At 51.6% G+C, this 15,075-nt stretch overlaps 1 protein-coding gene across 1 annotated transcript in view; it reads left to right on the forward strand.

Moving 5' to 3' along the window:
• Fbxl18 (F-box and leucine rich repeat protein 18) overlaps positions 1-6,632 on the forward strand; it is a 28,295-nt gene extending 21,663 nt beyond the window's left edge. The window contains exon 5 of the mRNA XM_057765048.1: positions 1,134-6,632. Coding sequence (XP_057621031.1) covers positions 1,134-1,290 — 157 coding nt within the window. The 3' untranslated portion in view covers positions 1,291-6,632. The remainder of the gene's footprint in view (positions 1-1,133) is intronic.
• Positions 6,633-15,075: the final 8,443 nt, after the last annotated feature.

Below are 15,075 nucleotides of genomic sequence, written 5' to 3' on the forward strand. Positions count from 1 at the left end.
GGGCCACAGGCTATTTCAGATAGGAAAACATTTGGTGTCTCATTTGGTAGTCTGTCCTGAGGTGGTGTGACCTGGGGATTCTATTCTTATTCCAGAGCCTCCAGTTGTTTTTTATGTGCTGTGTCTGTGTGTGTGCGTGTGGGTCCAGTTACCTGCAGAGGCCAGTAGAGAGTACTGCATCCCCTAGAGCTGCGGTCACAGACAGCTGTGCACTGCCATGTGGGGTGCTGGGAATCCAGTGCAGGTCCTCTGCAAGAGCAGCCCGTGCTTTTAGCCACTGAGCTGTGTTTCCACTCCTCCCAGAGCCTCCAGCCTTCCAGATGAGTCAGGTCCTGTTGCCGCTCGCTCAGCCAGCGCTGGTTTGAGAGTGGTTGGGTTGTGTGGTATGGACGCCATCAGTTGTCTGTCGCAGCTCAGTGAAGAATGGCATGGGGTGTGTCTTCCTCCTCAGCTTTGGTCTGAACCCCGCCTTTTCTGATGTCTCTATGGAAACAGTGCAAGGGAATGTTTAAGAACAGCGGTGTGAGGTGTGCCCAGCTTTGGGCTCCTGAGGCTGCCGACAGGAGCTCTATGGGCAGAGAGGAGGTGACTTGAACATCCGGCCAAGCAAAACATTTTGCCGTCCCTGCCCCTCATCTCACTCCAAGTGAGTTTTGCTCCTGCCTAAGTTTTTGTTTTGTTTCCTCTGAGACAGGGTCTCCCTATGTGGTCTTTGTTAACCTGGAATTCACTGTGGACCAGACTGGCTTCAGGCTAACAGTTTGATCCTTCTGCCTCTGACTCCTGAGTGCTGGGATTAAAAGTGTGCTCCACCACTGTCCAGTTGTAGCCAGAGTGCTCTTAACTGCTGAGCCATCTCCCAGCCTGTCACTGTGCTCAGTGTGTGCTCATCACTGCTCTGTCCAGACAGATGCTCCATGTGTGTTAGACACTGACTGTCCGGCCCCGGCCCAGCCACAACCCCTGTCTCCCTCCATTCTGCTTTCTGGCTCTAGGATCTGATGGCTTAAGTAGACAGAGGCATGTGTGCTGGAGACTGAACCCAGGGTCTCCTGTGGTTCCCTGAGGCCCTTCCCCTTCTGAGCTGCATCCTCAACCCACACAGCCCCATTAATGGATGGTCTCTGGTTCAGTTTCCAGGCTGAGAGGCCCGCATTGAACGTTGTCATCTTCCCCCTGCTCCACGAGGGCCTGACAGATGTCATCCGAGATGTCCCCATGGTGCACCTGGACGAGATCACCTTATTTAAAAGCAGAGTGGCTGAGGAGCCGCCGAACTTGTGGTGGTGAGAGGGCCGTCTGGCCCCAGCCCCGCCACTCCTGCAGCAGAGCCTCTTCATGTCTGAGTCTCCACAAGGGTCCGAGAAACCAGGAGAGTGGGTCCTTGCTTTGCGACAGGAAGAAAGAGTTTGTGGTTGTTCCGAGACATTCACGCCAGTCCCCCAGGTTCCCTCTCCCTCTCAGGGGTGTGCTTGGGCATGATGACTAGTGATGAGGTGACCATGACCGAGAGCAGTGGACGAGCCATCCTGGCCTTCAGGGCCTGGCCACACTCCCCAGTCCCCCCACTCACTTCAGTGTGGGGACTGTCCCTTTGTCCGTGGTCATCTGCAGGTGAGCTCAGTCATGTGACTGTGTCCACATGGGGTCAGTGTGGCCGCGCTCTCACTGTGCCTTCCCCACGATGACATCTGGGAGCCTTTGGCCCCTTTCCTATTGACACGTTAGGGCGTGGTCTAATGTGTGCGTGAGGCCCTGGGTTCCATCCCCACCCTAAAAAAGAAAATGTTTTAACCCAGTGATGTCTCTGGGATGTTTTCAGCCTAATGATGCCTGTGCCAGAGGGTCCCCTGGGCAGGAACTGTGGGATGGCACCATTCCTGAGCTGAGCCTGAGGAGCTGGGCCTGTGTCTCGCAAGGGCTCACTTCTCCCCTCCGTTCCTGGGCTTCTGCTTAAAAACTCGAGGTGCTGTGGAGGTCTGAACGCTTCTTGGGAAGTCCACACCCTCTGGCCTCAATAGAATAGCTAAAAACAGTGAAAGCCAGAGTGGGCATTACAGAGATTCACTGAGAGCCGTGGTTTGACTTGAGTTAGAAGATGTGCACGGACCACAGTTTCTGTCCCCAGCACCTTCATGGCGGCTCACACCTGTAATCACAGCATTCAGGAGGTATGAATGATAACTTGGGTTATCCTCAGCTATATAATTGAGGCTACTTAAGACCCTGTCTTTTTTTTGGTTTTTCGAGACAGGGTTTCTCTGTGGCTTTGGAGCCTGTCCTGGAACTAGCTCTTGTAGACCAGGCTGGTCTCGAACTCACAGAGATCCGCCTGCCTCTGCCTCCCGAGTGCTGGGATTAAAGGCGTGCGCCACCATCGCCCGGCTTTAAGACCCTGTCTTAATCTTGATAAAAAAACCAAAAAAAAGGAAAGAAGAGGGAGGACCCAATGTTTGTGGCCTCACCCCATTCCTCACACTAGTGAGACTAAGAATCAGTAACCCTAGAGGGGCCTTGTGGGAGCTTGTGGTTGGATTGGTTCAACTAGACTCCTGCCTGGGCCTCTCTTGGTGAAGGGTCACTGGTACACTGTGGGCATTGATCCAGGTAGCTTCCAGTCGGGACACCTCAGTCCATGCAGGGCCAGCAGGCCTCGCTTGCTGCTGTGACCTTCACAGACTCAGCCTGCCCTCCCCCTCCCCCTTCTTGGCTACTGGTCCTCCGAAGCTGTGGTCTCCTCAGCTTCCCTTCTTGGTAAGGAGCAGAGTGAACTAGCCTCTGGGTGCCTGCCCTGTGGTCTCAGGCAGGCTGTGCCTGGCAGCGGGAGCCTGGGGAGGCCTGGGGGCTTCTGACCTGGCTCTGGGTACAGCATTAGGAAAACAGCCCTCAGGTCCAGGCTCTGCCTGCCCCCTCCTGTTCTAGCTCCAGTGTTCAACGTGGTCTGCAGTGCCAAGCCCTCCCTTCTCATCCAGTCTCTTGCCTGAGGGAATCCTCCCTCTCTCCCAGAGGGATCCTTCTGTCTGTAGGCTGATCCCAGGGGATACCCACCCCATCCCCGCAGCCCTTGCCTTCACAGACCTAACACACTGTCTGAGAGCTGTGGGCCTGTCCTACCTTTTCCTGGCATTGCAGGCCATGAGACCGGCTGCCAAGATTCCAGGGCAGACTGAGGGCACACACAGCTGTAGACAAGGGTCCCAGAGGTGGTGGAACTCCTTCCCCAGTTTCTGGGTGTGTCTTTAAAGCATTATAAGCTGACACCTGAAGGCTGCCACGTAGGCTGTCCAGGACCAACTGCTGCTTGTCCTTAAAATGAGACAAGCTGGTCACAGCCTATGAGGGAGGCAGGTTGCTTGGAGATGTCAGGTCCCAAGAGTCCTGTAACTTCTTCCTTTGAAGGAAGTTCCACTCAGCTGGGTGTGGTGGTGCAGGCTTTAATCCCAGCACTTGGGAGGCAGAGGCAGGTGAGTTTGAGGCCAACCTGGTTTATATCGTGAGTTCTAGACCAGCCAGGGCTATATAGAAACCCTATCTCAAACAGCAACAACAATAAAAACAACACAACAAAATAACAAACGGCAGCTCTGTTCAGACAGGAAATTACCTTTCTGCTGGGATTGTATTCCGAAGACCAGAGCTGTCCTGTCAATCCTGTGGATAGGCAGGTCTTGGGAGCCAGCAGTTTTCGCTAGTGGCATCATTTGTGCCCAGAAACTGGGCTGACAGGGAGGGGCCTGGTTGCAGGAGGCTGGGGCGCAGACTGCCTGAGGAAGCACCCTCAATAGTAGGCCTTGTATTCTTAGCATCTCTTGCAATAGTTCTTTGACTTCAAGTGAGAATTTTCTCTCCTTCTCCACTGGGGACAGGATCCACCAGATGTCAATAGCGTGCTTATTTTTGCTAAGTGCTATTTTGGCACCGGTGTTGATCGCAATTTATAGCCTGCAGCATTTGACGCTGGGAAAAGAACCCACCCTAATGGTCCCCGATTGGCAGGACTTGGCTGTTAAGTGGCAGACCATATGCTGCCTGCCGAGAAGACAGTGAGATGGTGAGTGCTCATGCCTACGTACGGGTGTCTACGTGCTGGTGCATATGTGCACGCGCGTGTGTGTGTGCGTGCGTGCACACGTGTGAACGTACGTGTGTGTGCACCTGCATGCGTGTGCACATGTACCTACCTATAGGTGCGTGTGTGCATGTATGTGCGCGCATGTGAGTGTGTGTATGTGTGTGTACCTGCATGTGCGTGCACACGGGCTTGCTTCCTCTGGTGTGTGTTCTCTGTGTTGGAGTGAGAAGATAGAGAGGAGGGAGAGTCTTTTGTAAACAGAAACCCCCTGACCTCCACAGCTGCCTGTTCCCCTGCCTCCTCCCAGCCCTGGCTGCTCCTGCACAGACCCTGTGTTGTTCATTGATTTGCTCATTCTGTTTTTCAAGACAGGGTTTCATTGTGTAGCTCCGGCTGTCCTGGAACTCACTCTGTAGATGACCAGGCTGGCCTCTAACTCACAGAAATCCTCCTGCCTCTGCTTCCCAACTGCTACGATTAAAGGTGTATGCCACCACTGTCCAGCTAGTCCTTGTGTTTTATGTCCTGTCTTTGATGCCATGTCTCCTAACCCTGTGGCTTGGCACATACCAGCAAGCCATACTGGGCTCACTGAGTGGCTTTTCTCATTTTCTCTCCTCTTAAAATGCTATGTGTGTATGTGTGTGTGCAGGTCTGTGTGTGCCCCCGCTCATGTGTAGAGGGCAGAAGACAATCTTGGGTGTCCCTTTTCACCCCCCACCTTGTGTGAGCAGGTCTCTTGTTTGCTGCTGTGTACACTAGGCTAGCCCACCCATGGACTTCCCATCTCCATCTCCCAGCTTGTGATGGGAGTTCTGTGATGACCCATGTGCACCACCACATCTGGGGATCTGAACTCAGGTCCTCCCGCAACAAGTACTTTACCCACTGAGCCATCTCCCCAACCCGCTTTCCTGATTTCATAGGGAGGAATTTTATCACCCAGAGTGAGGAGTGTTCTGCTCTTATATGACAGGGTCAGGCTTTGTCCTGCAACTGACCCTTGGAGGCCCTGTAACAAGGCTGTGGCCAGCGGAGGACTGGGCCCAGACACAGTCCACTGGGTGTCTCTCACATGGGCATCTAGGGTAGATTCAGTGTCTGTCTACCGCATCAGACCCAGAGTTAAAAGCTAAATTCTTAGCAAGATGTTGTCTAGGCCCAGGGGTCTGTGGGAAAGACGAGCCCAGGCATTGGAACAGTGAGTGCCAAGGGCCAGGCCTCTTGAGCCAAGGCTGAACCCTCGAGGAGGATGGACAGCCACCCTGACACCCCTTCCGAGAGCCACCTCTTCCTCCAGCCTTTGCTGTGACCTGCCCCTTTGAAGAGGTGGAAATTTCTGTCTCACAGGGAAAAAGAAAGAGAAGCCAAGTGTGATGGGGAATATGAGGTGGAAGCAAGAGAATCAGGAGTTCAAGGCCAGTTTCACCTATATAATGAATTTGAAACCAGCCCAGGCTACATGAGACTCTATGCCTGAAGAGATGAGGGAGGGAGGGGGGAGAGAGAGCGAGCAATTTTGAATGGGGTATGAAGTGTGACTGTAGGCCATGGGTCCTATATGCTGACCTCTTCCTGTGGATGTGACCAGTTCATTGGTAATTATTATTATAATTTTATTATTATTATTTTGGTTTGAGACAGGGTTTCTCTGTAGCTTTGGGGCCTGTCCTGAACTAGCTCTTGTAGACCAGGCTGGCCCCAAACTCAGAGAGGTCCTCCTGCCTCTGCCTCCCGAGTGCTGGGATTAAAGGCATGCACCACCACCGCCCAGCCTGGTACTCGCAGTTTTTAGCAGCACCCACTGCCCTGCCGTAGGGGCTTTGTGACTGGTCTCATCTGCATTTGGGCCTGCAGGGTACAGTAGAAGTTGCTAGGCTCTGTGTTACTACTGCATGGAGTCTAGACCAGCCATGGGTCCTATGCTGGCTGCTCAGTGGTACATCTCTGGAGGCCCACCAGTGGGGGGTGCTTGGCTGCACCTGCCCCGCCCTAGCCAGACCTGGCAGGCTGCCACAGGGCTGCCAGCAGCAGTGCTGGTCAGGGAGGTCAGTGCTGCTACTAATGTTGGCCTGGGATCTGCCTCAACCTGGGGGTGCAGATGGGGCAGGCTCGGCTCCAGCCAAAGCCCTGACCTCTGTGCCGGCGAGGTGTTCACGGGTTGCTGTGCAAGGAATGTATGTACAAACAAAGGTTTCCATAGCAGGAGTGTGCATGCATCTGTAAGTGTGTCTGTTGTGTGCACACGCAAGAGCACGCGTCTAGGTAATGCCACTTCTGACCATGACGCATTGTGTGTGACTTTACCTGGCACCACTTGAGTTGAGTGTTTATTGTTTCGGGGCATGGAGGGCCTTGTGACCAGGTGCTAAGTGACCCCCCTCCCCCGCCGTGACTGACTGCCCGGACTCCTGTCTAGCTGGGAGGACTGCCTGTGTGGTTGGTGTCTGGTAGTGACACACCCAGATGTCACTGTGGTGCTGACAAACTACATTCTGAATGGCTGTTTTTATGTAAACCTGTGGCATGTGGAAAATCTCAAATAAAATGAACTTGATTTAGAAAACCAGGCAGCTCTGTGATCCTTCCACCAGGACTCTTGACTATCCATGTGTGATCTGATTCATAGGCTCAAGGGGGGAGGAGGCTCCTTCATTCTTTTTTTTTTTTTTAATTATTTATTTACTTTTATGTGCATTGGTGTTTTGTTTTACCTGTGGAAGGGTACTGTAGTTACAGCCAGTTGTGAGCCACCATGTGGGTGCTGGGAATTGACCCTGGGTCCTCTTAACTGCTGAGCCATCTTTCCAGTCCCCCTCCTTCATTCTTCTTTGAGACAGGATCTCAAGTGGCTGAAACTGGCTTCAGATTTTATAAGTAGACAAGGCTGGCCTTGAACTCCCAATCCTGCTTCTGCCTCCCAGGTGCTGGATTACAAGTGTGCACCCACCATTCCTATCCGTGGATGTTAGTGTTGACCTTGACCTCAGCAGAGCCTGTGGCAAGAACACCTTCTCGTGGCCTCTGGGCTAGTTGGGCTTCGTTATAACACGGCTGCCAAACCGAAGCACAGGTATCCCCAGAAAAGCAGCAAGATCTGTTCAGCTTTGGCTCTCTCCGTCCCTGTCACCTCCACCCTTGACGGGCAGTCCCTGGAGTCCACCACATTCAACAGAAGCACGCCCCCCCCAGTACCCAGGGGCTGTGGGGGTCTCCTCGCAGAAGACCTGGTGGGGCAGGAGGTAGTACTGTGCCCATGTTAAGAAAGGATCTCTGCACCCTGGGCGGTTCAGCTCAGCAAGTCAGGGGCTGTGGCCTGTGAGAGATGTACATGGGGGAGCCTTGCCTCATTTTGGAGAGGGCTGACATTAGTGCATGCCTCCCTTAGCCAGTGTCTGTCTGTGGGGCCCACTGTCTGGCAGTTGTGGGGCCGTGGGCTCTTAGGAGCACTATCCTTAGGTAGCCACCTGACTTCTGTTGAAAGGAGAAAGAAAAAGCCAGTAGTGCATGGGAGGCAGAGGCAGGTAAACCTCTGTGAGCTGGAGTCCAGCCTGCTCTACAAAAGGAGTTCCAGGACAGCCAGGGATGTTACACGGAGAAACCCTGTCTAGGCAGGAGAGTTGGCCCAGTTTTTAAGATCACTGGTTGTTCTTCCAGAGGACCAGAGTTTGATTCCCAGCACCCACGTGGGGACTCAGTTCCAAGGGATCCAATTCCCTCTTCCGGCCTCCTCAGGCAGTGCATACATGTAGTTCACAGATACATGTACAGCCACACAGACGGCACACATAAATAAGGGTTGGGCTGGAGAGATGGGCCCGTGGTTAAATAGCCTTGTTGCTCTTGCAGAGGCCCTGGGTTTGGTTCCCAGCGCCCAGCACCGTCATCTGTAAGTCCAATTCTAGGTTCTTTGATACTCTCTTCTCACTTCTTTGAGCACTAAGCACACGTGTGGTACACAGGCATACCTGCAGGCAAAACACTCATACGTGGGGCTAGAGAGATGGCTCAGTGGTTAAGCGCACTGCCTGCCCTTCCGAAGGTTCCGAGTTCAGTTCCCAGCAACCACATGGTGGCTCACAACCATCTGTAATGAGATCTGGTGCCCTCTTCTGGCCTGCAGGCATACATGCAGACAGAATACCAAGAATACTGTATATATAATAAATAAATAGATTAAAAAAACATTCATACACATAAAATAAGACAAACTATAAAAATAATAAATCTTGGGGAAGGGGAAAGCTTAGTGTGTTGTAATAACAAGAACTCCCACAGAATCTCTACCAGAACCACAGCCTTCATAAAGAAGCCTCAGATATCCTGTGCAAGGACGTCCATCTGATGTGTTTAGCTTTGGACGAGCATAACCAGAGTTATCCCTGGGATCAGGAAGAACTGTGTTTCAATAATTTGTGTGCCGTCATTTTACCTTTAACGGTCTCCCTTTAGTGCTGGACATCAGTGATCCACTCAGCCCACTGTGGGCAGCGTCATTCCCTAGGCAGTGACCCTCCTGAACTGGAACTATAAGAATAAAAGAATCGGATCTCTGTGAGTTCGAGGCCAGCCTGGTCTACAAGAGCTAGTTCCAGGACAGGCACCAAAGCTACAGAGAAACCCTGTCTCGAAAAACCAAAAAAAAAAAAAAAAAAAAGAATAAAAGAAGGCCAGGCGGTGGTGGCACACGCTTTTTATCCCAGCACTCAGGAGGCAGAGGCAGGCAGATCTCTGTGAATTTGAGGCCAGCCTGGTCTACAGAGCAAGTTCCAGGACAGGTACCAAAGCCACACAGTGCTGGGATTACAGGTATGTGCCACCACTGCCTGGTGGCAAGGGCTCGCCTTTCCTTTCCATGCTGGGTGTTTTATCACAGCAACAGAGATGAGGCTGTAACAGTGGTACGCCCTATCTGTCATCTCAGGACTCAGCAGGTGGATGCAAGGGTCAAGGGTAGTCAATTGGAGGCTAGCCTGTACTATACAAAACCCCAAGTAACAAGGCAAAACAAGATAGATTATTTCATTTACTGTCTTTTGAATGTACTCATGGTTTTTATGACAGGTGTATTCCACAAGCAATCTTTCCTGCTTCATTTCCAGATAAATATTATAACTTTGTTTTTGTGTGTTGTATGTGGTTCTAGTGGTGAAAACCAGGTCCCTGCACATGCTATATAATTGTGATAATGCTTAGCTCTGTCCCCAGCCCCTCACTGGGGATTCTAGGCAGGTGCTCTACCACTGAGCCACACCCCAGCCCCTCACTGGGGGACTCTAGGCAGGTGCTCTACCACTGAGCCACACCCCAGCCCCTCACTGGGGGACTCTAGGCAGGTGCTCTACCACTGAGCCACACCCCAGCCCCTCACTGGGGGATTCTAGGCAGGTGCTCTACCACTGAGCCACACCCCAGCCCCTCACTGGGGGACTCTAGGCAGGTGCTCTACCACTGAGCCACACCCCAGCCCCTCACTGGGGGATTCTAGGCAGGTGCTCTACCACTGAGCCACACCCCAGCCCCTCACTGGGGGATTCTAGGCAGAGGCTCTACCACCAAGCCACACCCCAGCCATCAGCTGAGAGTCCTGTTTATTCAAAGATATTTCCCTCTCATTCTTCAGTACTCTATTCTGCATGTGTGCGTGTCCTCTGCCCACCTCCCGAAGGCATCTGACCTTAGGTTTGTGGGGTTCCAGGAAGGTCCTCATATGTTCACACACCCAGGGTCCTCTAATCAGAGGCTGACCAGTGCCAAGCTCGTGATACCAGGGCAGATAACAAGGACAATGGATTGTATTTATTGAGCACCTACTGAGTGAAGGATGCTATACCGAACACTTCTCATCATTAGCCTACCCTATAAAGAAAAAAAAAGCATTTATTTGCCAAGGGCTGAGACAAGAAGTTAATAATGATCAGGTCCCTAGACCACTCCACCCCAGGCTAGATGCTGTCTGCCCCTCAAAACCGTGTCTCAAACAAGTTAAGGCAAATACTACTTATATGAGCATGCTCAGGCTGGAGAGATGGCTTACAACCAAAAATATAAGAACATGCTCAGGAAATCACAGTGTTAGCCCCTCATCACCTGTGAAAGTGGTAAAATTAAAATGTTAGGCCATGGAGAGATGGTTGCGTCAGTAAAGTGATTGCCATGTGAGCATAAGAACCTGAGTTCAGCTGGGCAGTTGTGGCGCACGCCTTTAATCCCAGCATTTGGGAGATAGAGGCAGGCAGATTTCTGTGAGTTCAAGGCCAGCCTGGTCTATAAGAGCTAGTTCCAGGACAACCAGAGCGGAAACAGGAACCGTATCTCAAAAAACAAAAGAAAAAGAAAGGAGGACACTAGACAGGACGATCCACACTTCAAATCCTGGCACTCAGGAGGCAGAGATTGATGGATCTTTGTGAGTTTGAGATCAGTCTTATCAACATAGTAAGTTCCAGGCTTATCATGATACCGTGTCACAAAAACAAAAAAAAGGACTGGAGAGCTGACTCAGTGGCTGAGAGTGCTGGCTGCTTTTGTAGAAGGCCAGGTTTGATTCCCCAGCACCTGCGTGGTGGCTCCCACCATCTGTAGCTTCAGTCCAGGGCATTTGATGGCCTCTTCTGACTTCGGGGGCACCAGGCATGCAGGCAAAAAAGGATGGAGAGCAACTGAGGAAGATGCCAGATATCACCGTCTGACTCCAAATACACACAATTACGTGTGCATGCACATATATGAACACACACAGAAACACGCACCTCCAGACACACACAAGTTGACAAGCCTGCGAGGGGGACAGAGATGGGGCTGTCAGTGGGCTCTGCTAAGTCGTGTGGAGGACACTGAGCTGCCGTTACCGAGATTCTGAACTCGTGTCTATCTGACCCAGCCTTGCCACCCCAGGATTATTTCACAGCCCATTGAACAGGTGCAGAGTGACAGATAGATAATGTTCATTATCACCATCCCATGTAATTCCCAAAGGCTGAAAGTATTCTAAATGTCCACAGGGGTGGGTTAAATAAATTATCACATGTTCATCCAGCTGCAAAGTATGATTGAGGAGATGAATGAAAAAAAATGGTAAAAATGGCGGACAGAAAAACTTTGAGGGCTGCAGCGGATTCAGTGGGAGACCCACAGACTCTGGGTTTTATCCCCAGCACTGTCAAAAAAAGAAAAATAAGTCTTAAAAATTTAGTGGTTAAGAGCACTGACTGCTCTTCCAGAGGTCCTGAGTTCAATTTGCAGCAACCACATGGTGGCTCACAGCCATCTGTAGTAAGATCTGGTGCCCTCTTCTGGCCTGCAGGCATACATGCAGACAGAACACTGTCTACATAATAATTCTTAAAAAAGAAATATTCAGCCCTAGGGCTGTTGAGATGAATCAGTAGGTAAAGGCACTTGCTGCCAATCCTGATGACCTGAATTCAGTCCCTGAGACCTACGTGGAGAGACTCAATTCTAAAAAGTTGCCCTTGGAACCCCACACACTTGCCATAGTATAAATTCAATGCCAACTCAGGGTACAGTGTGAAGTCCTAAAAACTAAGCCATTGCCAGGCAGCGGTGTAACACACCTTTGATCCCAGCACTTGGGAGGCAGAAGCAGGAGGATCTCTGTGAGTTCAAGGCCAGCCTGGTCTACAGAGCGAGTTCCACAACAGCCGGGAATGTTACACAGGAGAAACCTTGTCTTGAAAACAAACAAACAAACCAAAAACCAAAACCAAAACAAAACAAAAAACTAAGCCATTGAAAAGAATAGCCAGGAATTGCATGTGTATCCTGAAAAATCTGTCTGTCTCTGCCTGTCTGTCTGTTTCTGACATCTCACTAGGTAGCCCTGGCTAGCCTGGTACTCACAGAGATCCTCCTGTCTCTATCTCCCAAGCGCTAGGATTAAAGGAGCACGCCACCATGCCTTGCCCTTTTTAGCAGAGCAAACACAGATTTATCATAAAGAGAGAAAGAGTTCCTGAGAGTAGGAGGGTCTCCACCATCTTCCCACGCTCAGGCTCTCCTCCTGGATCCCAAGCACCGTGAGCAAAAAGGCCCTGGGAAGCTGCCTTCCTCCTGGGAAAACCGCACAAGGAATCCAGGGCCCTTCCTCCCCAGAATGCGCCTTGCTCTGTTGCTCTGGCAACCAGTGCCTCCTTATCAAGCTGCAGAGAAATCGTGAAGGCCCCACCTGTTTTTCAGTTTGTGATTTAGGGCTCTGGGTGTTTTTAATTGTAGGAAGTGAAATGAACAGTGCTCACTCCCTCTGCAGGGGAAAGATAAAGCCAGAATCCGCCAGGGCACGCGCTGTCTGCTGGGAAGAAATCTCTTTCAACTCATGGGCAGTTTTCCAGTGAGGCTCCGGTGGCAGTGAGGGAGCTGGCATTACACGTGGTGACAGACTCGAATGGAGGAGCTGCCATTTCAAGGGGGTCCTCTCCCCATCAGGGAAGGCTGGTTCCTGGCCAGCCCAGCATTCTGTCAGGCTGGGGACCTAGAGATCCAGGGACTGAAGCTAAAGCCCTTGTGTCTCCCTGCCCCAACCTTTCTCCTCCACACTCCACTGGGCACGGCAAGCCCGGAACTTGGACAGGATGGGGCGGTACATGTCTTTAACCTCAGCATCCGAGAGGCAGAAACAGATGGATCTCTGTGAGTTGAAGGCCAACCTGGTCTCTGTGAGTTCCAGCCAAGACTAAATTGTGAGACCCTGTCATCATTAAATACAGTTCAGGGGCCAGTGGGATGGCTTTGCAGGTAAAGGCAACTGCCACCAAGACTGAGTGACCCTCGGGACCCACACGGTGGAAGGAAAGAACTGACTTCTTTTGTTCTCTGACCTCCACACACACGGACACATGCACACGCACCCCACATACACACATACACACACTCAATGGAATAATAATAAAACTGCAGTTTGGCCCACCCTGACCCGGGTCCTCTAGCTTCCTTCCATCTGGAAACTATCCCAGCTGGTTCCTGAAGTGGTCTGCTTACTGTTGGAGTCTTGGCATCAACTCCCATCCCCTGCATCAGGATGCATTTGTTAGCAAAATACAGAAAGTCTAGCTCAAAGTTTTGATATGAGGTTTGGTTGGTAGGATGCTTGCCCAACCACCTGTAACCCCAGCTCCAAGGGATCCAGTGCCCTCTTCTGGCCTCTATGGGAAACTACACCCATGTGAACACACACACACACACACACTCAGAAATCTAGAGAGATGGCTCATAAGAGTACTAACTACTCTTCCAGGGACCTGCTTCAGTTCTCACATGGTGGCCCATCACTGGCTGTTACTCCAGTTCCATGAGGATCCAGCGCCCTCTTGTGGCCTCCACGAGCACTGCATGCACACAGTTCACATACATGCAGGCCAATCACAGATACACATAAAATGGAAATAATTAAATCTGGCTGGGCATGATGGTGCACACCTTTTGTTTGTTTGTTTTGTTTTTAGAGACAAGATTTCTCTGTGTAGCTCTGGCTGTTCTGGAACTCCCTCGGTAGACCAGGCTGGCCTCAAACTCACAGAGATCCACCTGCCTCTGCCTCCCAAGTGCTAGGATTAAAGGTGTACACCACCACCAGCTGGCCAAACTTTATTATTTTTGTGTGTGGGAGTGTTTTGCCTGCATGTATGTCTGTGTATCATGTGTGTACAATGTCCACAGAGGCCTGAAGAGGGTGCCAGACCCCTTCTGAAGCTACAGATCATTGTGAACCACCATATGGTGCTGGGAATTGAACCCAGGTCCTCTGATCATTGAGCTTCACCCCAGCCCTGGGCTGGCCAGTTTTGGCAGACGAGGTCCTGATGTTTTCACCTTCCCCACAGCCTCTTGCTGCCCTCTTAGGGACCCCTCAGGAGCCAGCTCCATGCCCTGGGGAGTGAAATGGGGTCAGAGGGTTTGGTTCTGCTCTCCAAGACTCAGTGTAGACAAATGTGTGTAGGAGACAGCTGTCCAAAGAGCCAACCTCCTGGGCCTGGGTGGCAGACCGGTGTGTGTGTGTGTGTGTGTGTGTGTGTGTGTAAGCGGGTGGCCGTGGTGATGGAATGTTGGATAAACTGCCTTCCTGAAGGTTATCAGGGCAGAAATCAGACTGCAAATGCAGAGACAGGCAGAAACCTGGGGACACGGTGATTGGCGTGTGGGCTGGGGCTCTCAGTGGTGACACTATGCGTGAAACCTGAAGAGACAGGAAGGAAGCCACTGGACACGGTGGGGGCTCCGCGTGCACGAGCTCAGGACTGGAAGCCTAGCCCTGCTTGGGTGATGTTATTCTAATGAGCAGGAGCTGGAGGGCGGGGCTGGGGAAGCTCCTTCTGATGCTAGAAATGCCAGTACTAGGCAGGGAGACTAAGGTGAGTGCTCCCTACTAGAACCTCAGACTGTTCCCCGAACACCTCCCCTCTGGTACCTGACACTTTATCCCAGTAATACCCAAGAATGCTTCCGAGTGGTATGGACACAGGACTGCTCCCCAGTAGCAGTGTGTACCCTCCAAAAGTGCGCTCTGATAGTATGAGCGCTCTTAAGTAGCACCAGAAGGTGTACCCTAAGAGTACCCCATTAGTTCTGGAGTGCATTTCCAAAAAAATACCCCAGTGATCCTATAATTTACTCCCAGAGAATGCTCCTCTATAGTATCAGGAATGCTTCTCAGTAGTAGCAGAATGTATTCCCTGAAAGCACCCCTCATAATGCCGAGGAGGACTCCCCAGGAGTATTGATTACTCCCCAAGAGTGCTCCCCAAGAGTGATCTCACACAGCTGGTCCCGAAGGGTGCTCTTTAGTGGCATTTGGTAGAACCCCCCAGTAGAACCCCTCTGTAGCTCCCCAGCGTGCTTCCCAGAAAGACTCAAGGGTACTTCCCCCCAGTGCCTCCCAAGAACGCTACCCACTAAAAGTACTTCCTGTTACAGCTCCCAGTGGGGCTCTACTGCTGCTGAGTTACTGTGTGGACGAGACACGCATGCACACTGCCTTCTGGAAACTA

Source organism: Chionomys nivalis, chromosome 3 (genome assembly GCF_950005125.1).
Source record: "Chionomys nivalis chromosome 3, mChiNiv1.1, whole genome shotgun sequence".
NCBI classification, from domain to species: domain Eukaryota; kingdom Metazoa; phylum Chordata; class Mammalia; order Rodentia; family Cricetidae; genus Chionomys; species Chionomys nivalis.